Source organism: Triturus cristatus, chromosome 5_1 (genome assembly GCF_964204655.1).
Source record: "Triturus cristatus chromosome 5_1, aTriCri1.1, whole genome shotgun sequence".
NCBI classification, from domain to species: domain Eukaryota; kingdom Metazoa; phylum Chordata; class Amphibia; order Caudata; family Salamandridae; genus Triturus; species Triturus cristatus.
This window is the reverse complement of record NC_140587.1, coordinates 399,472,348-399,497,257: the sequence shown is the minus strand read 5'-3', so window position 1 is coordinate 399,497,257 and position 24,910 is coordinate 399,472,348. Positions and strand designations below refer to the sequence as shown.

The 24,910-nt window shown below is 46.3% G+C and overlaps 1 protein-coding gene across 1 annotated transcript in view; it reads left to right on the top strand.

The window, feature by feature from the left end:
- The window catches only part of DCAF13 (DDB1 and CUL4 associated factor 13), a 350,429-nt gene that overhangs the window by 11,892 nt on the left and 313,627 nt on the right, over positions 1-24,910 (top strand). Inside the window, exon 2 of the mRNA XM_085605122.1 lies at positions 22,489-22,688. Coding sequence (XP_085461248.1) covers positions 22,489-22,688 — 200 coding nt within the window. The remainder of the gene's footprint in view (positions 1-22,488; positions 22,689-24,910) is intronic.

The following is a 24,910-nucleotide window of genomic DNA, read 5'->3' as shown; positions in this document are numbered from 1 at the left end:
CCGCCGGTAAGAGATCCAATCCCGCAGGGCGTGGATAAAAGGAGACAGGGTGGCAACAAGCAGCGATTGTCATGCCTTCAGTGCAATCATTCCACTGCCTTTGGCATAATTCGTGACGCAAAACGACGCACCCAAATGAAAACTTAAGGCAGAGCTGAGACGAGGCTTCTGGAATCGTATCGATTCCGAGAAGCCACTGCATGGCAGAGCAGCGCATGCGCTGCTTTCGCCAGGCCGAGACCTAAAAACATATAAACCTAACGGCCGGGCCGAGGGAGTACCACTGAGAACTAAATACAAAGTATACAATTTAGCCCAGACTGAATTCCAAAGCATATAGTTGCCTTTTCTCGGCATCGTTTATAATAACTGCCTGAGGCAGCACAGCAAGTTCACTGACTGCAGTGCTTAATTTGAGCCGGTGGTTTCCGATTTTAGCACCGCACTAAATCATCAACACTGGCGCTTTTCATGAGCACGATTTATGGACATATTCATTTACGGGCAGGGTACAAGTCCTCTACAAAGAAGTCGGGGGACTGACTAAGTTAGACACTATGCAAGTGACATCATGACGCATGCCATCACAGCACATGGCGTCACGAATTAGCGCTATAAAAGAAATAAAATAGTGCTATTTGAATTATTTGTGTAAATACTGGGACAGACTACGCCATCTGAGTCTTACAGTGTCTGCACTTATATACAGGGACAGAACAAAGGCAAAAAGCATGCCTCTGTTAAGTACCTGTGAAGAAATAGCAAGCTTTGTGCCTTTGTTTCCCTCTGTGACATTTACATTTATGTGAGGTTCCAGGCCGCCTCAAGTCAGGATATTCAAACAAAAGGAGGCCTGATGGCCCCTTAACTTCGGCCTGGCTAGAGGTAAAAAAAAAAAACACCCCTGGCTACCTGCACGTTGCTGCCGGAAATGGAAAGCAGACAACCTGCAGGCGCTGCTGAACGTGTCCTGGTGACTTACACCAGGACAAGTTCAGCATATTTCTGTGGGGCCCGACTTCTTGGTAGGGGGGACGGCATCCACCCTATGAAAATAGTGGGTGGACGCCGTGTACCTGTGTGTACCCCCGACTCGTGCCCTGTTTATGGGAAGAATAAGTGATTTGCACAGAATCACAGGATGTTGAGCCAAAGCCGAGGCGGTTCCCCCGCTCCGAAGTCGGCAGCTCAGGCCATTATGCAACATCCTCTGCTTCATTTACATGGCTAAAAGTTGGTTCTGTTTTAGGCGGTACTAACAGGAGAAATGGTCTGGTGCAAGCTGCCTCCTGACAAGAGCCCCGCACTTATTATTTTTTTTTTACAAACTAACCACTGACTGGCTGCAGCCCTCCTCCCACATAGAGGCGATAGTAATTATGCGCGGGGCTACTGGAATTATGCGATTGAGCAGCCGCATTTTTTTTTTGCATAATTATATATTTGCCACATAATCAACCATCTACTGCATAATCTGCAGATTTTAACAAAAACCTTTTTTTCTCTAGCGTAAACAGTAAAAAAGTTATTAAAAACACTGCAACACATTGCTGCACAGTGGAAGGTCTTTTGCGAAGGTTGACGGGTCACCTTTCTGTTGCTTATTGCTATAATTTTGTGTTAAACTTGTACTAATGAGGTGCAACCAATGTCCAGACAGCGCTAACATGTTTAAAAATGACAACTTAATGAAGTAATAATATAACAAAATATGCTGCATTACAGCACATAATTTATCTTCCTTACCACATAATTTACTCAACCCTACTGAATATGTTGGCCCTCCTGGGTAGCATAATTCCAGTGGCCCTTATTATGCATGAACAACACGTTAGTGTGTTGACACAGGAACAGGCACTAAATGCATTAGTCTAACTATGTGATACTCATAGTATGGCCCGCGTACAGCCAGCGGCCCAGCAGACCTTCCTAGGTGGCCCTCTGACCTTTTTTGCGGAACCACATTTGTAGGTGCCAGGCTCCCCGACGCTCTTAGTAAACACAAATGATGGCCGCTGGAGCATGTGCGATAACAACTTTCCTGCGCATGCTCCAACGGCCCTCTTTTGTGTTTCTCATGAGCCTCTGTGATGTCGCACCACTGGCGGGAAGCGAAGGCCTTTTTAAAGTCAATTGTTGCACATTCACAGCTGACTTTTACGGGGCCTTGTGAAAGCTTCCTGCTGCCTTTGCCGATGACGTTGCCGCTCACAGCCTGCTGTTTCCAACACCATATGCAGCCTTTGGGAACTGCAGCAGGGGGACTCCCATGGATCGGGCCAGCCTGTGCCCCTCCTCGCCCCTCGCAGACCATCTTCTGTCGCAGCCTTGGATCCTCAGGGTCGTATGTTGCTCTTTATGGTCCACCTCTCGATACCACCACGGTCTGGTTAGATTTACAGACTCAATGGAGGGTTCAAGCGGGGGAAGGGAAGGACGGGAACAGCGGGGAGGGAGACCTGTAAAGAATAACACTAGATAAGGCACAGTGTACACACATATACAGAGGTAACTATGAATAGACTACAGACCCCTTATACTCTGTAAATGTACCTGTATAGAAAATTCTTCCACATTCTAGTCAGCAGACAGTGGTTATCAGGTTTCAATCACATCTACCAATAAAGCAACACGTTAACACCAAGAGCGCACTACCACATTGCCCTCTCACTGTATTGCCGGTGATAACACCTACCCAAAGATGTGCAGAGCGTGGCATAACAGGGGTGCAGGGCTGACTTGTGTGGACGTTCCCCTGTAGTTAAACAACACAAAAGAAGACCCACGCATGGGCGCTTAAACATATGGTGTGGGAACACGGAGTTCCTTCAGAGCAGAAATGAGTAGCTATGCAACTCCTCAGGAAACCAGGTATAACGAAGTGAATAGAGAACTCAAAGGTGTCTGATACTTCTGATGGATACATCTGCCAGTGGATTCCTCACCTTGTGAATATCCCTGCGCCAGCAACATCCGGAAACTTTTGTAGCAGTCCACGCCAATGAGGTCGAAGACGACGTCACAGAGACACGGCTCCGCTCGCGACTCCTCTGACGTCACCGGCTCCATAAGAAGACCTCATCGGCGTGATGACGTCAGTTCCCTTTTTTCCGCGCCGTCGACGCCAACGGATTTCGGGAATCTCTGTTGGTAGCTTCACTGTTACTTTGTGTTTCTTCTGGATTTCTCTGTTTCTTTTTCGAAAAAGATGTCGACAAAGAAATCGGGCTTCAAGCCCTGTCGTGAATGTGGCAAACATATGTCGATCACGGATCCACATGACGACTGTGTATGGTGTTTGTCATCTGACCATGATGTGGATGGTTGTTCTTGCTGTCGCAAGATGGCCTCCAAGGCGAAAGGGAGGCGAAACTCTTCATCGCTAGGATGAAAAAAGAGAAGAGAGAGAGGAAGAAGGAAGTCGAGAACGAGGTCGAGGTCACGATCGAGGTCGGCGTTGAAGTCGACTTCGGGGCATGCTTCACGATCCAAGAAGAAGAGGAGACATTCTTCTCGACGTCACTCTGACTCACTCTGACGAGTTCGGCTCCGAAGTCGAAGTCACCAACTCGACGCCGTAAGGACTCTGTGTCTCCTTCACCCGTTCCGGATTCGCCTCCTGGTCCTTCTTCTCCAGTGGCTTCACCGGCTCCGGCTACACCTCCGGCTCCAGTTCCATCTCTGACGCTGGATCCATCTCCGGCTCCATCTCCGGCTCCGTCTCCGGCCCCGGTTGAGGAGCTTCAAGCACCGGGTGAGCCTGCAACGCCGCTTATTCCACCGTCTGTGCCAGTTGGCCCGAGTCCGGTGATGCCTGACCAGTACCCTGCGTTCCCTGGACCAGGTCAGGACCCCTCGCATTATTTAAATGCTATGTACGGGGTATTTTCGAGAGCCATGTACACCACTGGTGCACCTGCGGGTCCGATGGGTCCAATGGCCTTAAATTTGGGGGTGCCGCAAGTCTATCCGCAGGCCCCTTTTATGCCATTTTTTCCGGCGACGCCGTCTTGGCATCTACCGGCGCCGAGGACGTCGACACAGCTCCCTTCTTCACCGGCTCGACCTCGTTCGATGCCAGCTGCTCCTGCGGATCCACGTTCGACGCCGACGGATTCGAACACGGCGCCGCCGGCGCCGCTTGTACGGATTTGGTCCAGAAGGGAAGCTCAAAGGGTGATTGATGAGCGAAGGTACCTTCTGGAAGAAGCAGAAGAAGGAGAGCTGGTGGAGTCTGACAAAGTTTTTGAGGAACTTGAAGAGGCTAGTGGATTGGATGTGTCTCCTGAGTGGGAAATTACAACACCTTCCGATGAACCCTCGAAGGATGTGGCTCCATATCATGCAGTCATCAGGAAGGCTGCAGAACTGTTAGATCTTCAGTTGCCTTCTACTGAATTCAAATCAAATATTCTGACTGAAGTATTGCATTCTCCTACTACAGTTTCAGAGCCATTGTTGCCTTTTAATGAGGCCATTATTGACCCTGTGTTGGAGGTGTGGCGTAAGCCTTTTTCTGCTCCCGCAGTCTCTAAGACGGTTGCTAGGAGGTATAGGGCAGCTCTAGGGGACCCTGAGTTCTTAACATCGCATCCTTTGCCTGAGAGCCTGGTGGTTCAGGCGGCTTGTTCAGGAAAATCCAAGGGTGCTTTTCCTAAGGTTCCAGGTGACAGAGAGGCTAAAAAGTTAGATCAGTCGGCCAAAAAGGTATTTTCATCGGCCAGCATGGCACTTAAATCAACAAATGCCACTTGCCTTTTGGGACGCTATATTCATGCGCTCATGGACTCTGCGAAGAAATTGGCACCAAAACTATCTGAGGAGGATAGGGTTGGATTTAATGAGGTCTTGACCGATGCCCAGGCAGCAGCACGTCAGGTGATTCAGAGTGGGCTGGACACTGCGGATTCAGTGGCAAGTGTCATGGGGTCTTCTGTTGCCACCAGGAGGGGTGCGTGGCTGAAGTCTTCTGAGTTTTCCCCGGATGTACAGTCAACACTGTTGGACTTGCCATTTGATGGATCTGGTTTATTTGGCAAAAAGGCAGATGCTGCTCTTGAACGTTTTAAGGAAAGCAAGGCTACGGCTAAGTCTTTGGGCCTTCAATCCCAGTCAAGGGGGTCGTTTAAAAGATACAGAGGTTTCGGAAGGGCAACCTTTCGTTCCTTCAGGCAGACCCAACAGCAGCAGCAGCAGCAGCAAGGCTCTTTGTCTAAAGGATACAGAGGTAGAATCAGGGGTTGCTCACGTGGCCGTCAACTCTCCTCCTCTTCCTCTTCCTCTTCAGCCCCTCCTTCCACCGCAAAGCAGCCCTAGATCCGCCATTCTGGATCATGTTGGTCCTGTGGGGGGCCGGCTTACCCATTTTCTACAAGATTGGGAATCTGTAACTACAGATCTATGGGTTCTAGATCTTGTAGAAAATGGGTATGCCCTTCACTTTCGGGAATTCCCTCCAAATTACCCTCCTTGTCAAGGGGCTTGCTCAGAGAACCACCGTCTTCTCCTACAGGAGGAAGTCCTGAAGTTGTTTCAGAAAGGTGCGATAGAGGTGGTTCCAGAGCAGGAGAGGGGTCAGGGATGCTACTCCCGATATTTCCTGATTCCGAAGAAGGACGGCAGATTGCGTCCGATATTGGACCTCAGAATCTTGAATCTTTTTCTAAAGCAAGAGAAGTTCAAGATGCTCAGGTTCTTCAAGCGCTGAATCAGGAGGACTGGATGGTGTCGATCGACTTGCAGGATGCGTATTTTCACATCCCCATCCTGAAGTCGCACAGGCAGTATTTCCGGTTTACGGTAGGGTCGCAACATTATCAGTTTGTGGTTCTTCCGTTTGGTCTTACTACTGCACCCGGAGTCTTCACGAAGGTGATGGCAGTGGTGGCAGCCCATCTCAGAAGGTCGGGGATCTCAGTTTTCCCCTATCTGGACGACTGGCTGATCAAAGCGGAGTCGCCAGAGAAGGTGCTGCGTCATCTGCAGGATACAACTATCACAAAATTATAGGAGAATGATCAAAGAGCGCTGCAGCACCAGTATCCACCGAGATTGACTCCTGTGTGGATGTGAGAAAGTAATCAAAGCAAGCGTACGTTTGACACGCTGCTGAGAAAAAAGTGTACTAAGTGGACGCGGGGAGCATGTGTCTCCATAGGTCTGTTAGACCCGCCTCCCCCAACCATTGTCTAGTGACCGGCATATGGCCACCAACCTGGCCCACCCGTTGTGTGAACATGTCTCTCTGAGCATCCATCACGATGTTGAAGTTCCCTCCTGTCACAATATCTTTGTCAGGTGTAGTCAGCAGCTGTCCCCAATAAATGCCTCTTGCCGATCATTGGGCGCATATACAGTGGCCAAGGTGTACCAGACCCCCTTCACTGTAGGTTGCTGTGCCAAGAGTCTGCCCGGAATCTCCATATAAACCTGTTCCACTCGCCCCGGAAAGTGTGTGGCGAGAAGAATCGCAACCCCAACCTTATTGACCACCTCAGATGAAAAATATTGGCAGTCAAACCAGCGAGACCGCATTCGTCTCCAATCCCCCTGCACCAGATAAGTTTCCTACAACACAGATATAACATCTTGTGTCCCTAAGGAATGAGAGGAGGGCTAAGCGTTTGACCAGTGCATTAAAGCCACATACGCTGAGGCTGGATATCAGCATGTGTATGTATGTGATGGTGTGATGCACGGCATGCTCAAGGTAGAAGTGTGCCAGGCCGGGTAGTCTATGTTGTAAAAGGTATCTGGAGCAGGAGAAAGAGAGAAGTAAAGGAATGAGATGAGGAGACATGAGAAGGGGTGGGAAAACATTAAATTAAAGACGTCCGGGGACAACTATAACCATGAAACAAGGGTTCATGTCTTGAGAGAGAACACTGTAAGAGCGATCACTCCATGGCGTAGCTCTGCCGTCAACACTGCAGACTTGAGGCAGAAGGGAGATAGCTGCTGGCCTTAAAGCTGCATCCAGTAACTGAATGGGAAAATCCTTCCAGTATGGAATAAACAGTTGCAAAGTCAAGCGGAGAACAGAAGTCGCCATCCACCCCTGCAGCATCAGCCACCTGCTGCAGCTGTTTAAATAGTCTGGCACGTTCCCTACGACTATCTGCTTCGGATGGTTGGTTCATGTGTTTCTTACTGCGTCTGGTGGAGCACAGGAAATCCAATCCAGCGGCCGCTGGGCTCCGAGACGGTAAACTAGCTTGTGTGTTTGGTTGAAAAGTTGGCATTTCAGGGAGGGCCCGGCCATCTTCAAGAGTGTGACTCACACAAACTTCATTGTGCCATACAAATTTAGGGCGGAAGAGGTAGCCTAATATTCTGATCCCAGAGAAAGTCCGTCAGTGGCTGGAAGGTCTTCCGCCACGGTAATGTAAGCGTAGAGAGGTCTTGGTAAAGTCACAGCCTATGCCCCTCAAATTCAATGACCGTCTTGTTGCGTGCCGCGATCACAAAGGCTTCCTTTTGGTGTTAATAATGTAGGCATCTAAGTATGTTCTGAGGCTGACCTGGCGCACTGACGGGGCGCCCAGCCCGGTGTATGCGGTCTAAAAGAATCTCCTGGTCCCCCAGCAAGGGAGCCACATGTTTGAAGAGATAAACAACAAATTCCTCCAGGTTGTCTGGAACTGCCTGCAGAGGAACCCCCTTAATACTTATGTTTGAACGTCGGGACCTGTTCTCAAGGTCTTCAAGTTGATAGTGCAGTTCCATATTCTGATCCCGTAAGTTCAACAATCTCCGACTTTGGCCGTCGAGTTCTTCCTCTCGAGCGTTCTGTCCCTGCTCCAAAGAGGCCACCCCCTGGTCTATATCCTCCTCATCTTGCCGAATGTCTTTATTCTCCGTGGCTATGTACTGCTTGAGGCCCGCATCGAAGGGTCCTGCATAACTGTTCCAGAAACGCTTTGGTTATGGGTGCTTCTCCCTGAGTCGTCTCCTCCACCCGAGCACCGTCAGCGGGTAGCGCCAATACCGTAGTTTCAGGTGTCCGGTCTGCTTTCTTCTCTGCGTTTTTGGTTAAAAAGATCTTTCAGTGAAGGGTCCTTTTTCGTGGTGCGTTGAGAAGGCATGGTTGGACACTTAATAGCCTACATGGTCCGAGAAAGCAGCTCCACAGTGCCACCAGGGCTCACTGGGACCAAGGACACGCCCCAGCTCAGGTACGTACAAGAGTTCTACAGATAGCCGACCAGAAGAACACAGTCGCAGGGCGTGGGTCAAATTAACATGGCCATGGAGGAGAACACAGGGCACGCAAAGGGTTCTTCATGCCACAAATCGCTAGGCGCAGGCCTCCACCTATCGGGACCTCATGATCACATACGAGGTCCCCACCTCTTCCAGTGCAGCCTCGAGCAAAAAAAATAGGACACCATGCATCAATAGAATTCCTGTACTAGCCTCAGTGCACAGCTCCCCTGGTATGTGCATAATTCAGGGCCAGTCCGGCGCTCCCATGGGGCTCAGGGTGTCCAGAGAAAGTCAATGGGGGGGGGGGGGGGTGGGGGAGGGAAGCCAACCACTGAGATGGGCCAGCCCACCACCAGTGGGCTACAGAAGGTCGTTGGCAGCCGAACCTCGATTCACGTCTCTCGCTCACTGAAGTGAGAAGGTGAAGCAGAGGCAGGAGAAGAGTCTCAGGGGCGGGACCGCGCAGTCCCATCCATGCGCTTTGCTGCTGGGCCAGTCGAGGTTAGGCCGAAGCCAGAGGTCACCGACACACTTCCGCCCCCCCAACCAATGAGGAAAGAAAACGTTGGCACAGAAGGACGGACCCCAATCTGGGCTGGTTGCTGGTGCGCAGAGTGCCAGGAGGCCGCCTATCATCCAAGTGGGCTACTGTCCCAGTCTCACACGCTCTGTACACCTCGGACGCGGCATGCCACAGCCGCCTACCGCCGCACTCCTTCCTGGGCCTGCACGCCTGCCAACTCATCAGTAAGGGAACCAGGGGAGGCACCACTGATGCCGGGTCACGGCTCTCCAATATCCTGGGAAAGCTGCTCCGATGTAAGGCTCCTCTCCGTTGGGTCCCACAGGCCTCCTTCATCACCTCCCGTTCGGCTGCACTGCTTCTGCCAGGCTCTGAGATTCCTCACTCCATCGGTGGGAACCAACACCCCTGGCGGGTAGGGCAGTTGCCAGATGCTGGGGGCAGAGGGCATGCGATACTGAGAGCCCCCTTATGCTGCAGATACCACCTGAAAGGTGCTTCCCAGATTTTTATTTTTGTTTTCCAATATTCCGATGGTATTACCGCGTTCCTTCTTTGCTAGGCTGACCAAGTCTCTGTTACGGCTGGCATGGGCGGGGAAGCAAGCTTGTGTTAGTTGGAGCGTCTTGACGCTACCCTATCATATGGGGGGCCTAGGGGCGCCTGACATGGAACTATACTACAGGATAGCACAGGGAGCTCAGGCGCACAATTGGGTGTACGGCGATGACATGATCCCATATCTAAAACTAGAGAGATTGTTTGCAGCGCCTCTCCCGCTGCCTGCGGTCATGTTTGAGCCTGCAGACCGTAGAACGGGTTTCTTAGATTCATTAAACACTACTCGGCATGCATGGAATTGGATACTGCAGCAGACTGCGGGGGCGCTGTTATACTCTCCGGCCATGCCCCTTGACTGGGCGGTCTGGTTGACCCCTTGCAGGGAGCGCGGGGTGGTGCGGTCCCTGCGTGGGTTAGTTATGCACCTGGTGGGGGGCATGTTCAAGGACGGTATCGCTAAACGTGGGATGAGGTGGCGTCGTCATTGGAGACCTATACTCAGTACAGCGTTTTCAATTCCACAGGGTTAGAAGTGCATGGCGGCAACACTTAGGAGATGATATGGTTGAACCCCCTTAGGTTCCGGAATTATCGTATCTTATTAAACACAAGAGCCCTCATAGGATGACGTCCAAGTTATATGGCATAGCGATGTCACAGAGATCCCAGAAATATACTAAGGCTCGATTGGCCTGGCAGAGGGACCTGGATACAGTGATAGACGACGCCATGTGGTCATATTGCTGTGCTGGTACACGTCGTATATCATTGCATGGCAAGCATAGACTTATACATTTCAAGTTTGTAAACAGAGTCTATTATACGCCGGAAAGGCTACACAGGTATGGCTTACGTGAGGGGTCGGCCTGTGAGAGGTGTGCACACCCCGCTGCAGATTTCATTCATTTAGCGTGGTACTGCCCTGGCGTGGGTAAATTCTGGGAGGCTGTATTTCAGCAGATAGGAGAGATAGCTGAATTAGAACTAATCCCGGACCCTGCGGTGGCACTGCTTGGACACTCGAGTGGGCTCCCAAAGGCAGCGCGTAGGCTAGTGGACATGGGTATGCTGATAGCTAAGCGCAGGGTAGCTCTTTGTTGGATGCGAGGCCCCTTGCCTACAATTGCACAGTGGAAACGAGACGTGCTCTATTGCTGTACGCAGTCAGAGACGTTTAGCGAACTGCTACCCCCGAGAAGCAGACCAAAGAACTTCTGGGGATTGTATGCTGACTACCTCAGGAACGGTGGGGCAGATGTGAGGCTCAGTACTGGGGAGGAAGGCGTGATGGCCCCGGAGACTGTTGGCACCGGTGCAAGCTGACTAGTGGTATACGACAAATGGTGGAGCTCTTAATATTGTTGTACAGAGGGGTGCTTGCATTCCAGGGGATAGATTGAGAACGGGAGGGCACAAATGGTCATTTGATACTGTTCGACTGTGTGCATACAAGTTAGGTATGGCAGGCCTTTGAGAGGAGATGCCGTGGTCAGACATTGAGCATGAGGAAGTACCTTTGTGTGCAGCTGACAGGATATCTCAACAGTTGTGGGTGGGGGGTGGGGGAGGGTGTTGATATTAAGTTTAGTGATGTTTCAAGAAGAAAACTTTGTGCTCCCTGATAGGGAAAAGACTCTAAGTAATGACATGCAGGGCTGCACTCATTGATAGATATGTCAAATTACTGCATTGGAGGACAGTGATGCCTGACCTCCGGGATGTGGGATAAGCTGAGATGTGTAGCGATTATCGGTGACAAAGCAGCCGGCCTCAGGGTTGTAGGCGAGCAGCTGTGTATGTCAATATGATTGTTCACTCAAAAATAAATAAATAAATAAAAAAAGATACCACCTGAAAGCAAAAGTGTCCGGCAGAGCTCTGAGAAACGCTACTCACTCAGCTGCCATCCTGGACACGCCCCTGCTAACACTTTAATTGTATGTTTCCAGGATGTACAGGTGGAGTACCTGGACGGAACTGTAATGAAATTATATGTTGTACTTAGCAGAAAGGACAGCGGGTACCATTGGCCAGGGACTCGTTATCTTTGCAGCATAAACATCTACGTTGATGTGCCCTGTTGCTTAAGGTTCACTTGGGTGTTTGTTGATGTGAATGTTGAATGTGCTTGCTTATGGAGGGAATGTTTTAGAAACAATGAGCTAAGTCATCCCGTGATGTCATCTCTGAAATGTTTGGACTTGACAGGAGAATCTCTGTGAGCTAGTGACAATTGTGTCTGGGAGACAGGATTGCATAGAGCAATTATCTGCATACCTGTGATTCTTGAAGATGCCTTCATACAATAACCCAAGGGCAGAGGTTCATTTTATTAAACCTACCTGTGACCTTTCCCACGTTACATATTAGTAAAGGTCCAGGGGTCTGGAATCTCCCATATTCAAATTACTTGCAATTCAGTGCAGCAATAAGAGAGGGACATGTTTGTCGCAGTATAAATAGTGGGCCAATAAGATCCTTACTCTAAGGGACACCTAGGGAAGCAATCAGTATTTTCCTTTGAAGCTGACTGTAGCCAGCTGGCAAAATAGAGGGACTAAGAGTGAATGCTGTAAGGAAGTTACAACTGACTAAAAACATGAAATCCCTTTTTAACTTGGAGAAGGTTTAGATTTTCATTAATTAATTAGAATTATTTTTATAACTCATTTTCACCTCAACAGGAATTATAGCGCTTTACAGAAAGCAACAGTTTTGCATTAGCACCAACATGGAAGAGAATTTGGGGGAATGTGGAAGGCAAGGAGGAGTGAGTGGAACTAGGGGCAACAAAGTGTACCAGCAGAAGATCTGTATACAAAAATGCCTTTGAGAATGTTCAGTAGTAAATGAGTGGGTGACCAAGGGGGAAATCTTCTGTGCTGGTCGCTCAGGAGAAAGGTATTCTCGGTTGAGGAATAACTTGAAGTGGAAAGTCTTGAGACCTTTTTCGAATGAAGAATGTTGTGGTTGCATCTTAGTTCACGTGGCAGGGAGTTCTAGAATTTGGGAGCTGCATCAGGAAAGGATTGTTTTAGAGCTAACGAAGATTTGAATTTGGGAGTTCTAGTTTTTTTTTTGTTTTTTTTTATTTAAATCAATTTTATTGTTTTTTTTTTAAATAAGAAAGTACCAGCAGTAATCAAATGCAGCATATTATGGCAGTTATAGGACGTCTCCATTTTACATATACAGGAAAGGATGTACTTGCTTGCAATACATGATCTTCTAGAATCCCACATAGTGAACACAGTTTCTGAAATGAGGTGTTATTATTCTATCTGCCCCAGCTACTTGCCCCAAACCTTGCGGTGTTTAGCCGGACACCCTCTGGCCTCATGCATCAGCTTCTCCTGTGCTGCGCACCAGTCCACACCCCAGCGCTATTTCTTTATACTAGGCGAGACAGGGTTTATCCAGCTAGCAGCAATGTCAATGTCCCTCTTAGCCACCATCATGGCTGTATTAAGGAATTGTTTATCAGTTCTGGATCCGTCTATTCCATCTGTGATTCCCAAGAGCATATTTAATGGATTGTGTGGGACCTCCCAGCCCAGAACCTCTGTGAGCTCCATTTCTATGGAGTCCCAATATTGTGCAATGACAGGGAAAGCCCATACCATATGAAAGAAGTCTGCTTGGTCTTGTTCTCAGCGTGTACATGATGCGGTTGGTTTCAGACTTGCGATATAAAGGTGTTTTGGTGTTAGGTAGGCAGCGTGTAGATGGTACAGTTGAACCAGACGGAATCTGGATGAGGTGGTTACTGTCTTAGGTGCCATCAGTGCATCCCTCCAATCTTCCTCTTCAAGAGGCCGGATCCATCCCTCCCACTGGCCTCTAAGGGGAGTTTCTAGAGTTAAGGAGGATTTGCTTCCTGATAGTCTTACACCTCTTGACTCTGTGCTGGGATTGGATAAAAAGGAATGTCTGTGGTAGTGTGAAGCTTTGTAGGCGATTCATCCAATTTTGAGCTTGATCCTTGCTTTAAGAGGGAGCCTATGAAGGTCTCTCAGAATTAGGGAATTATGGTTGAACCATATATTCTCCAGAATGAGTCTTGCGGCAGAATGGAAGATTTCTTTGAGCTGGGCCAGAGTTGGTGAATGAATACCAAATAGGATGGTATTTCCGAAGTCAATTTTTGAAGTGATTAGAGTATGCTCTGCGAATCTTAGTTGATTTGGGGCAGAGTACGCCTTTGATTTTTGCAAGCTGGTGGAGAAGCAGGTTGACAGATTGTGCCATTTTGTTTTGTTTCCTTGTGCTGATAATGACAGAGGAGTCCAGTGGGTTTTCTTCTGCTGATACCAGAGAAATGAGAAGGAATTACATTTTTCATCAGTTTAGTCTCAGATAGTGCATGCTCGTCCTGTCGTGAATTGATTTCCGGCCCATATGAAAGGTGTGTAAGTCTTGGACTGAAGGTACTTTTATGTAAAGCTGGGTGTCTCGTGAATGCCTGTGGTGTTCAGGATCATTTTGAGTAGTTCCACGTAAAGATTGAATAGGATTGGGGAGAGCATGAAACCTTGCAGAACTCTTCATTCATTCTCTCTGTACTGATGTAAAGTTTCAGAGTTCCCAGGAAGGAACTGAAACGGCTCAGAACAGATTCCCCTAAGACCCATCCTAAGTTCTAGGGTCTTAAGTAGGAGATTATGTTCCACTATGTTGAACGTTGTTGATAAATCTAATAGGACCAGAAGGTATACTTCTCTTTCATCAGGGATCTGATGCATGTCATCTAGTAACTTCTAGGTTGACTTGACTGTATAGTGGGTTCACAAGCCCTGTTCCCACTCATCCAGAAGATAGAGTACCTGGGAAACACACAGTCCGATCACGCCCCCCAGCTATTGCAACTCAACTGGACAGTAGGCCCCCCACACCCCCGGTCCCGACATGGCGACTCCAACCAGCAGCACTGGAGGACCAAGCGTTCAGATCGTCATTAGGGACGTCAATCCTGGATATTTTGAGGAGCATATGAAAGCAACTGTCTGACTCACTCCGAAAAATAGAGGCGCAGCTGCAAAGACACAAAACGATTTAGTCACCCCTCATAAGAATATCATTTCAACTGTAAGTTGGTCAGCTAGTTGGCAAAATACAAACCGGTCCCCTTTAAGATTCTTAACGTTTGGCCAACCCTGTTGAACAAATTCCTTCACCCTACTCAAAATAGCATCATTGCAACATGCTTTAACCCACTCTGATTCGGAAATAGTACCTTTGCACAGCTGTACTACATCTACGTTAACAACGATGTATTCATTCTCAAATAAGTCAATGTCGTGAGTTCCCACCAAAGGAACAGGTAACCTAGATATGCAGTCAGCCCTGGAATTGGTAGCACCCAGTATATACATAACATCAAAATTGTACTCTTGTAGTTTAGACAAAATTCTGATAAGTCTAGAAGAGGCACAAGATGTTCCTTTGTCTCCAACCAAATACATAAGAAGCTTGTGATCCGTGCATAGAGTGAATGCAGTCCCCCAAACATAGGTTTTGAATTTAGCGATTGCCTATGCACAAGCAAGTGCTTCTCTTCCTATAGTACTATGCTTCCTTTCTGTTGAGGTCAATAGTCTGAAGGCGAAAGCAATAATGGTTTCAGATGAACCAATTCTTTGATACAAGACAGCACCAAGGTCCATGGCACTAGTATCCACAGTTATGATACACTAATGACCGCCTACATAAGACTTTAGAGCAGGAACATTGGACAAAATGTTTTTTATTTCCTGGAAGACATTTTGTTCAATCATGCCCTAAGAAAATCTCTCTTTCTGCCTTAGCATTTTTTTAAGTGGTTCCATAAGGGTGGCATACCCACTGACAAATCTAGCATAGTAATCACTTAATCCTAAAAGGACCTTAACTCCTCTTTATTGGTTGGTGCAGGAACTTCTTTCAAGGCTCTGATAAGATCCACTTTTGGCTTAATACATTGCGCAGTTACGTGGTGACCTAAATACTCCATATTGTCAGTCAGAAACTTGCATTTATCTTTTGACACATCATCCCATGATTGGACAATATTTTCAACACACTGTCCAACATGCAGTTGTGTTCAAGGATGCCCTTGACAAATAGGAGGATATCGTTTTTGAAATCGAAAACGCCCTGCACATCCTTGAACAAGGGAAACATAAGCTTTTGAAATACCATTGCCGCCGATGCAAGATCGAACGGCAACTGCAAATATTTCAAAGCACCAAATGGTGAGATGAAAGTGCAAAGGGCTTGGTACTCTTTTTTTTTTTTAAGTCTGACTTGATGGTACGCCGCTCTGAGGTCAATATTGCTGAAGATAGTAGTCCCATTCAGGGTAGAAATTAACTCATTCATTTTAGGAAGGGGATAGCAATCAATTCAAATATTCTTGTTCAGAGCACGTAAATCTGCACATAGATGAATGTTACCATTTTTGTTTTGCGATAACCACAGCACTGACCCATTCAGCAGCATTGACCGGCTCAATTATCTTTTCTGCACACAACTGATCTAAATGCAATATCAGATCATGCCTAATTGAAAGGGGAACATCCCCGACCTTGTTTGATAGGAATGGCACCCGGTTTCAACACGATCTCATGCTCAAAGTTTTTAACCGTACTAATGCTGTCAGAAAACACTTGAGGATACTTTTGCAGAATTTTGTCTATCGCTGAGGAAACACTTTCAACAATCATAACAGTCATGGTGGTACCCGGTCTTAAGACAATGCCAAGCCTCCCCTGGTCAATCAAGCCCATGATATCACGTCCATTCACAGCTACGTACATTTTTATGGTAATAGATCTGCCAGAGAACTCTAAGACATCCACAAAATACACCATAGTAAGGATCTCAGATTCACCATAAGCTACAGCTTTGATATCAGTGGTTTCTAGCACCTTATTACTCCAAGCAATTTGAAGGTTTATTCTGAGAGCATAGTTACGGGAGTCCACCATGATTTGTAAACTCACAATACCTATGGAGACCTTGCAAAATGGACCGTTTTTCCTAGCAATATTTGCAGCATCCTGTTTAGGTGTAGACATAGTAACATCTGAAAGTTTGGCTTCTAAAGTCTATATTTTGACATTGTTGACACTTTCATCACTCTCGTAGGTAAGATGCTGGCAAACGTTATGCACGCAATTCGCTCTAACAGCATTGGAGGTAGAACTGCATACCTTTATAAAATGACCTATCTTCCTACATTTGTTACACCTTTTACCCATATCAGGACAACTTGTATTGTTACTTAAGTGGTTATAAGAGCCGCACCTGTAACAAACATTGGGTTTGTTAACCTTATTACTTCTAATAATCTTCACTGCATTCACTTGTGTACTATTGTACTGTTTGACATACTGGATGCAGGCGATTCATGTGTTAAAGCCTTAACAGAGGAAACGGACCATTTAATTCCTTGAGCAATATTAACAGTTTGTTCCTAAGTAGGGCTAGTGCAACATAAAAGGTGCTCTTGTACTTGATTTGAATGGCAATTAAGTACAATATGATCCCTTAAGTATTAGTCACTAGCGTTTTGCAAAACAAAAAGTGCTGGCCCATATAAGCAAACTAGCTACATATTGTTCAATGCTCTCTTCAGGCGACGGTTTCCTGGAATAGAATTTAAAATGCCCTAACACAACATTAGGTACAGCAGTAAATTGTTTTTCAAGTCTTTTCTGAGCTTCCACAAAAACACCCCAGGCATCACTAGCAGCCTCTCCCGCAGGAATGGGGATCACAGGTAGATTGTCAAAGACTTTTTGCCCTTCAGTGCCCAAACAACTATATAAAATGGCTTGTTTCCTTGTCGGACTGTAATCCACTCTGTCAATAGCCACTAGATAGATCTTAAATACTTTGAACCAATGTTTACACTCTAATTTGGGGTTTCCGGGACTATCTAGAAATTTTGGAGGCTGCTTGTGTGAATGACTTCTTCCAGACATTAGTAATTGGAATAAGTCAAGTTTTAATGAATGGAAATAAACTCAATTAAACTAGGCTAGGTGACAGAAACGCAGTATGAGAAACACACTACGAATGAGGTGCAGTTCACACAGTCACGCGTTGCACATCACCGGTATGGCATCCGAAGATTTAGTTAGTGAAACGATGAAAAACGGTCGCTGGGTGTGTACCACAAAATGAATAAGACTGAAATCGGCACATGCGTGGTAGATGCCCCTCTTACATGCACAAAACAGGTATAGGCTGAGGAGCATTACTCACTCTCTACTACTCTCTACTACTCTCTCTCTACTACTCGCTCTCTATTACTCACTCTCAACTACTCTCTCCTACTCTCTCTCTACTACACTCTCTCTACTACTCACTCTCTACTGCTCTCTCTCTACTATCTACTACTCACTGTACTACTATGTCCTACTCACTCTCTACTACTCACTACTACTCTCTCTACTACGCTCCACTACTCACTCTCTACTACTCACTCTGCTCTGCCTCTCTCTACTACTCACTCTCTACTACTCACTCTACTACTCACTTTCTATCTACTACTCTCTCTATCTACTACTCACTCTCTACTACTATGTACTACTCACTCTCTACTACTCGCTACTCACTACCTATTGCTCACTCTCTACTACTCACTCTCTACTACTCCCTCTCTACCGCTCTGCCTCTCTCTCTACTACTCTCTACCACTGTCTACCTCTCTACCCGCACACATATGCACATATATATATATGTGTGTGTGTGTGTGTGTGTGTGTGTGTGTGTGTGTACAAAGCTAAAAAGCCGCCTAATTGCAAACCGAATTGCTTTAACTTAGGCGAGGGCGAGACCGATTGCATTTTCAATGCTTGTTTTTTCTTGTCAGGAGGAGGCAGGTTTTAGATATCTTGCGGATGAAATCAAGCTTGCCACTCTGTTACTGCGACTTGCTATATGGTCCAAGTCAGCAGCTCGTTGCAAAGATTATTTACATAGGGAGACTACAGGTGAACGCGATTGAATTATGTGAAAAATGTTAGTGTTGAATTGTGCCATCCATAGCTGTTTCAACCCCACCGAACAGTACAGGAAAATACAAGATTTTGGGAAAAAAAGAAGAAAGAAGCTAATGTAAGGAACTAATGCAAATTAGCAAACCCACTGTTAGGTCTTACTATCTTTTTATAAGATATAAAATGGGAATTGTGCGCCATATGTTGTCCTTTCCTAAGAGCTCAAGTTTTTCTGAGACTCTCCGACTCTGCTCTTCGTGTTGACCACTCTAAACAAACCGATTTACATTTAACTTTGATCGTTTTTTTTTTTGTTGTTGAAAAATTATTCAAAATGTAATGTTTCTACTGGTGCAAACATTTTAGGAGCTGCATACTAGTTTTCCTCTCTCTTTCAACAGCTACATACATTTTGTGTGGTGCTGTTAAAATCAGAAGCAGAAAATGAATGGACTTTTTAATGATAATAATGACTTTAAGACTGGTTAATCTATGATTTTTATGATTTTTATTTTCCCTATTTCATATTATAATTACCTTTTGTATTATGTCAATATGTATAGTGCACTAATCACCTGTGGGGTTATCCAGGCGCTTGAGCAGGTGTGGAGGCATGTGGTCCCCGTGGTGGTATTCGAAGAGCCAGATCTTCAGTTTCTTGTGGAACTCCAGAAGTGAGGAGGAGGCTCTGATGTTTTGTGGGATGAAGTTCCATGTTTTGGGTCTGATGTGGGAGAGCAAGCGACTTACTGCTCTGTTTTTGTGGATGTGGGGGGGTGTAGGAGTGAGTGAGGCTGAGCGTAGTTGCCCGACAGGCTGCTGAAAGTGTTTGCAGCTGTAAAGGTATGCTGGTCCAGTGTTGTGGAAGGATTTGTATGTGTGCATGAAGAGTTTGAAATGGCTGCGTTCGTGAATGGGGAGCCAGTGGAGCTCTCTGAGGTGGGGTGAGATGTGGGTGCGGTGTGGTAAGTTAAGTATGAGTCTTGCAGCGGGTTTCTCGATGGTCAGAATTCTGTGGAGGAGCTGCTTGGACTTTCCTGCGTAAAGTGTTCAGCCGGTAGATGAGTCTGTTTGTGATAAGTGCTTGCGTGACGATGAGTCTGGTGTTCTGTGGCAGCCACATATTTTGTAGCATACGTAGGATGCGGAAGCCGCTGTGCTCACTGTGTTGACTTGTGCTGTCCTATTGAGCTTGTCGTCTAGGATGAACCCCAGATTTCTGGTGTGGTCAGTTGCTGTTGCTCTTAGCGCTGTCGCCCACCAGGTTGCATCCCAAGGGGTGCTCCGTCTTGTCAGAGTTGAGCTTCAAGCAGTTGGTTCTCATCCATTCTTCTACCAGGGTCAGGCAATTGGTGAAGTTGACTCTGGTGGTGGTTGTCTTTTCTGTTAGGGAGAGCACGAGTTTGGAGTCATCGGCGTAGGAGAGGAGGGTGATGCCTAGGGATTGGATGATGTTGGTGACCGGAGTCATGTAGATGTTGATCAGAGTGGGGCTGAGAGATGATCTCTGGGGTAAACTGCAGATCAGGGTTACACTGCAGATCAGGCTTTTAGTCTGTGATGTGAAGGGTGGCAATCTGACGTTTTGGGTCCTTCCTATGAATAAGGGGCAGATCCAACTTTCGTGCATATTCTTGGGTGTCGAATTTGTGGAATCTTCTGATGAGTGTGTTGTGTGAGACCGTGTTGAATGCTGCGGAGTGGTGGAGCAGGATGAGGGGCCCTGATCTCTTCTGTCCAAGATAGTCTTGATGTTGTCGGCGGCTGCGATGAGTGCTTGTTCAGTGCTGTGTTTTAATCTAAATCCTGATTGAGTGTTGTGTAGTAGGTGGTGGTGTTCAAGGTGGGTTGTGAGTTGCTTGTTGATGCGGTTCTCTATCACTTTGGCTCGGTAGCAGAACTTTGAGATAGGCCGGTAGTTGCTCAGTTGACTCGGGTCGGTCGGCAGCTTCTTGAGGAGGGCGTTGACCGCTGTATACTTCCAGTCTTCCAGGAATTTGATGGATGCGATGGAGGTGCTGATTATGTGGGGGTTGCTGATGGGTGATGCTCCAAGGTAGTAGATGTGGTGAGGCCATGGGTCTGTTAGGGCTCCTGAGTGGATGGTCTGCATGATCAATGCTGTGTCCTCTCTGGTGAGAGTTTTCCATTTGGTCAGATGTTTGTCTTGGTTGGTGATGGGCAGGTTTGCGGTGAGATCCCTGTGGTCTGGTTGGTGTGCAAAGATGCTGTAGATGTTAGTGATTTTATTCTGGATTTTGTAGTTACATTTGTAACTGTTTGGGTGCTATGGACTGGGCATAACTCATCGGGTTTTGTGAACATGGAAGTCACAACCAAGCATCCACCCTCTGAAGTAGCACCCACTTGGGCTACTACTATCATACCCTATGGTGGATGGCAGTAGAAGGTCATAGCTGCCGCCCCTGACTCCTTCCTCAATGAGATTAAGTCAGCACACACATAGTGTGCCAATGTCATCAAATTGCTTGCAAACACTCTGGAAGCTATTTGTTTCCACCGCATGTGCGACCAGGATCTCCTCATTGTTTGTGTCTGTCTATAGCTTCCTCCTTTTGTGGAAGATTGACCATTTTTTTGTGGTAGTTTTGCCCCCTGCTGGGCAGAAACTTAACAAGATCACCAGGGATTTTTAAGTGCAGGGTAGGAGCAGCCTCTTACCAGATGGTTGCTCCCCCTCCACTTTCATTACATGGTTTATCTCTTGGTTATGGTTTCTGCCCCTGAGGGATAGTTTGGCATTTTTTTGTGGCTGATCTGGCCCCAGGTAATGGAAACACCACTAGATTACCAGTGATGTTTTTAGTTATGTAAAAAAATGGGGTGTGGTCTGCCCTGTTCAGTCTTTCTTCCCCTGTAAAGGGTAATGTGGGGAATGTACGCCCAATCTGTCTTCAAGGAAGCTGAAAGCTGACTGGATGACTGGGATAGATGTAAAAGAAAGTAGGGTGAGGACATGCTGGATTCTGAGGATGCTAAGGAAATGTCTTACATTTCTGCCATGGGAAGCCCAGAAAAGAGTGGTTCAGGGACTGATCCTATCTAGACTTGACTATGTCAACATACTGTACATTGGTATCCCAGACTTCTTCATGCAGAAACTACAAAAGGTACAAAACGTGGCAGTCTGCTGTTTGTTGAACCTCCCGATACATATCTCGTTCTCCTGGTGTTGCAGCCAGCTTCACTGGCTTCCTGTTAAGGAAAGAGTTATTTTTAAAACACTTACAGTGGCGCACTCAGCATTCAAAAAGACAGGGTCAAAATATCTACTTGACAGGATGACTTCATGTTGTCCTAAAAGACCCTTTGGTGCAGAGTCGTCCGTCTACTGCCATCCCTTTTACCAAACAAAAGAAATGGGGCGGATCTGCCTGCTCGGTGCTGGCAGCCAAACATTGGAACAAACTTCCCTTATCCCTTAGATTTATTCCAGATAAAAAAAAATTCCACAAACAACTGAAAAATTAGCTGTTCATGGGTTAAAGTGGTTGGGACCCCCTCCCTCCCCCCCCCCCCCCGCTTTTGCCTAGAGCTGGGGACAAACTCGCAGCAGCAAAGCACTTTACAAATCTCATCATTCATTCATTACTGAAGCTCCAATTGCTGATTTACCCCAACCCACCCGAGGACACCCATATTCCCAGCTCTGGTAAATGTATAAAGACGGAGCGAGTGCCCACCTGGAGGATTACCTACTGATGTCGGTATTTGTGAAAATCCCGATCCTCTGGATTTGGTAATTGCAAACACAAATGATTCTTTCTCTGGTAGATGATACCTTCAGACCCAAACCTTGTTCAGAATATGCCCCACAGTGACTATTACTGCTGTAGTATTTAGCTGCATTCAAAGAAGGACGTGCATTTTTACATTCACCGTGTCTTTCTGGTACTGTGTGACTAATGTAAACATTGGTAATTACAGCACTGATCCCAGAATAAATACAGGTATATCAGTGCCTCGAGAAAGCTTGATGACCAAGGTTGTGTCACTAAGGCAGGAACTATGAAGATGACACTTCCTGATGCAAAGAAGAAAAGTGTCAAGGGAGGCTCGTTTCATAATCCCCTGGGGTCAATATTCTAATTAAAAGCTAGATAGATACCATAGAGCTTTCCACTTAAATTGAGAGTTGCAAACATTTAGTTTTGTATCACTGAATTTGTATGTTCTGTTTTTCCTTTTCTTCAGTTCCTAGGAACTATGATCCAACCCTTCATCCATTTGAAGTGCCAAGAGAGTACACACGAGCTCTTAATGCTACGAAGCTGGAGCGAGTGTTTGCGAAGCCCTTCATAGCATCGCTAGATGGTCACAGAGATGGCGTGAACTGCATGGTTAAGCACCCCAAGAGCTTGGCTACCGTCCTTTCTGGGGCCTGCGATGGCGAGGTGAGTGCACTGCATCTTTTTCCATTACACTGTGTTAGGTTTCCGACAATAAGTACATTGTGAACCGCAGCAGTGCAAGACTCTCAGTGCTGCCATGTGAATCAATGCCAGCTTTGCCTTTTCTTGGGTCACTACACGCAGTAACAAGTAATTGCATATTTCTAATTGGGCTTAGTGATGTAAGCACTTGGTCGCTTGAACCTTTCTCTGGGCTAAAGTTGCTCAAGTCATTACACAGATGATTGAGGTGACCGTTTCCAGTTATTGCATAATTTGAAAAGAATTAAACTGCTTTCCTTGAGATGGGATTACCAGTTTATGTGGGAGACCAACAAATCATTCATGCTCCTTAAAATAACAACTTTTAAAGTGAGACTCCTCTGACTAACCGAGCTAAATTGTGGAGATTTGTTTTGCTGCAGGCAGGATTCTTTCCCCCATATTAGATGTACGATTGTAATTACTTATTTTTATGAGAAATATCAGAAGTTAAATATAGCAAATCGAAAACATGATTCTTATATTGACTCCACCTACTTTTATTTGCGACAACTGTAGTTTTGTGTGTTGGTTCTGTAAAATTTAGAATAACTTTTGAAATGTCTTTTAGACACTTTGATTTGGAAAATAAGTGTTATATTTGTGATCTTTTGTTTTTGTGATTTTTATTTTTTTGTTTATTTATTAAAATATTTCTGTAGCTCCTGGTGTTTGGGCTATAGAAATATCTGTTTAATTAGAATACTTGAAAGACAACAAGAACAAATTACAATGACGTTGGACACTGGTGAGGTTAAAGTAAGATGAGATGCAAGACAGTAGTTAAGGTGTGGTTGATTGTTTATTTTGCCCTGGATATATGAAGAGTAGATTGAGTATTGAAATGCATGGGTCTTAGTGCCTTGTAGAAGGATAGGAGTGTCAGTGGCAAACAGATTATGTCCTATATGAGTGTCTCGCACAGTTTAGCGCTAAACAAAAGGCCTGGTTTAAGGTTTCATTCCTCGTGGTAAGGGTAATGTCTGTTTAAATATTGGAACTACATAATCCGGACGAAGTAGTGTAAGATAAGATCTTGGTTGGTGACGGACACTGTGGCAGAACAGGTCTTTGGACATCACAGATGCTAGAACTGGAAAAGCCACTCAATAACGTCTGTTTGCGCTTGCACAGATGTTCTGAAAGATTACAAGACGGGCCCTGTACCCCACCACAGGGAAATCCTTACGATGGAGCGTGTCAATCGTTGGGCGCAATTTTATAGGCTTAGGGAAAGTTGCAATTTATAATTACATTTATAACGACCCTGCAGGTTTGATTGTTGAGCAGCCCACAACCGAGCCCACAGTAAACTGAAGTTGTAAACAGGTGAAGCCTCAACCAGCAGTTGTCACAAGGAATGTCTTTGCATTCTGCATCCTGGAATCTGGATGACCTTGGAAGTTATACATGAAATGGTTCTTCTTTACTGTTGAAAAGGTACATAATGGAATAGTATACCCCCTTCCCAGCTACTTCTCTTGCCAGTCCGGCTACATGACACCAGTAAAGACAGGATTTCACAATAGAACACACCTATCCCATTACAAAACACCTACCTCTGCACCCAACTCACCCACCCTAACAACACATCTAGCAAAGTGAAGGGAGCACACAAGCAGGTGCAGGTCGGTGACAGTCACACCCTTATGAAAGTGTTTTTGAGTTCAGAGAGGACACACAGTAAGACCTGTCCACGGTTGTATCCTCAACAGTGAATATGGCTCACATCTCCCAGTACATGATAAACTGGATTCTGATTCTCATGCAAAGGAAAACAGTGGTCTCCCAACAGCTCACATGCTGCTGCGCTCCACTATTTTCTCCAGGGACAGTCTGAAAATTACTTACTTGCTTGGTATCCTCCTGAATCCTACCCAAATTATTAGAATGCTCATTACTCTCTGCCTGCCTATCTACGTTCTATTTGTAAGAATAATCATTAATTCCCTGGCCTCACAGGCATATGAATATCACCAAATGAAATATAAGTTCTCTTTCCCGGCAAAATACACAGCGGCAACCTAGGACTAATGAAATACATTGATCTGCCCATCAGCCCAGGGACACCATGATCTATCCACATTCCTGGTTCCAACGCCAGAGAACATTAGGAAAAACTTCTCAAATTGTGCAAACTAGCATACTCGAGCACAAGTGACAACTCTAACTGCTGTCTCCTC